Source organism: Aplysia californica, unplaced genomic scaffold (assembly GCF_000002075.1).
Source record: "Aplysia californica isolate F4 #8 unplaced genomic scaffold, AplCal3.0 scaffold00313, whole genome shotgun sequence".
Taxonomy (NCBI): Eukaryota; Metazoa; Mollusca; class Gastropoda; order Aplysiida; family Aplysiidae; genus Aplysia; species Aplysia californica.
Genome location: NW_004797583.1, coordinates 244,084 through 246,013, shown reverse-complemented (window position 1 = coordinate 246,013; position 1,930 = coordinate 244,084). Strand labels below are relative to the sequence as shown.

Here is a 1,930-nt window from a genome sequence, read left to right as displayed (position 1 = left end):
CACACACACACACACACACACACACACACACCATACCGAAATGAAGAAGCACTACTTTTGCATTCTGAAACAATCTCTACCCCGAGATCAGCACGATATTATGTTGCTTTAAAATCTTTCTTTCAGGTTGTGTTTCTGATTGGTCATGTGCGAAAGGCAGATCTGCAGATAAAATTAGAGCAGGAAAACCGTCGCTATGGAGACACACTGATCGGCGAGTTCTTGGACACGTATCAGAATCTCACTCTGAAGGTAAGGATGGGCATGGCAACCGTTATAAAAATAGAAACACGACAAGTAAATTCTATGCTTACCCTGGTTTCGGTCAATTTACCAAATGCAACGGCTGATTGTTTTGTTTGTTGATGTCTTTTTCTTTTGTTTGGTTTCAAGGGTGGTTTCTTCTTCTTTTTTTTTTAAAGTTAAAACAAATGTTGGTGACTCCAGAATTATAAAATATAGATCACTTAACCGAAATTATTTCGGTTGTTATCAGGGGCAAACTTTCAGGAAGTCAAGCAGCTGCACAACAAGGAAAGTGTTAGATTGGAACCCACAGGGTAAAAGATCAAGGGGAAGACCACGTGGAACCTGGAGAAGAGTCACGGAAATGGATGTACAGTAAAACGGGAAGACGTGGAGTGACTAGCCCAGGATAGGGAAAGGTGGAAGGTGTTTGTCCGTGGCCTCTATCCTGATCCAGGGTGAGAAGGGCAATGATAATGATGGTATAAGGGGGGGGGGGGTATTAAAGTTTAGCCTGCTTTTACAGGGTTTATTTTGTGTAACTCCAACATTACAATCCTCAAGGCAGGTGGTTTCAGGACGTCAGTGGTTGGTCCTACTTCTTCTCTTTCCCTCTGTTATTTCTGATTGGCTGTCTTTCTTCTTACCCTGCACTATACTATATGACTTTTACTGTGCCGTTGTGCTTCTCTTGACTTTTATTCATACAATCCCCCAGGCCGTGATGGGCTACCGTTGGGTGGCAGAAAAATGCAAAGACTTCCCTCTGCTCATCAAAATGGACGACGATGTTTTACTCGACGTGCAAAAGTTCTTCGACACTTTCTGGACCACACGGGAGCCTTCGCGGAAAATCAACACAATCTTCTGCAACTTCTGGCTCGGGGCGACTGTAGATCGAACTGGCAAATGGAAGGTGGAGAGAGGACTCTTCCGAAATGAGAGCTATTCGTTTCCATACTGCAGCGGTTTCTTCGTTCTGGTGACCCCCGACCTGGTCAGACCCATGTACGAGGCTGCTAAACGCCTCGATTTTTTCTGGATCGACGATGTGTTCCTCTACGGAATGGTCCCCGCTGCGATCAAAAACGTCAGATTTGCGCAGCTTGGCGGGAAGAAGACGAAACTGATCACAACAGATGCGCGCAGCGTTAAGAAACGTCTCCAAAAGGAGGGTCTGTCGAGCGAGACATGGGCCTTTCTTACGTTGAATGAGAAAGAGTTTGATGAGAATTACGCTTTTCTGCAGAGACTGAAAACAGAGAAGCTTCTTAACGAAACTATGGCGAGAAATACGTCAATCCAAACGAAGTGAGAGTTGATGGTTGGCGGGTGCTCTGGTGTGGTTTGCTTCTTCTTTCCTATCAAACGTCTATCGTCCTTCTCTCCCCCTCCTTCTTTTTTATGTTTGTTACTCTCTTGTAACACATCTAATCTTCTGGCGCTCATAGGACCGTATACAGTTGCGAGCGCCGTAAAACGTCTACAAAAACTTAACTTTAAAAAACTTAAGAAGTGAGAGTTTGTCAAGTACCTAATATGTGTGTATTTGTGTAGATCTGTGTGTGGGGTATATACGAGAGGCGGGAGAGAGATGAACGAGAGTGTGAGAGTATTGGAGAGAGAGAGAGAGAGAGAGAGAGAGAGAGAGAGAGAGAGAGAGAGAGAGAGAGAGAGATCAAGA

General features: G+C 44.6%; 1 protein-coding gene across 1 annotated transcript in view; it reads left to right on the top strand.

The window, feature by feature from the left end:
• LOC101860905 (beta-1,3-galactosyltransferase 5) overlaps nucleotides 1–1,924 on the top strand; it is a gene marked incomplete in the record, with an annotated part of 11,112 nt that extends 9,188 nt beyond the window's left edge. The window contains 2 exon segments of the mRNA XM_005102103.3: nucleotides 127–252; nucleotides 965–1,924. Coding sequence (XP_005102160.2) covers nucleotides 127–252; nucleotides 965–1,561 — 723 coding nt within the window.
• Nucleotides 1,925–1,930: the final 6 nt, after the last annotated feature.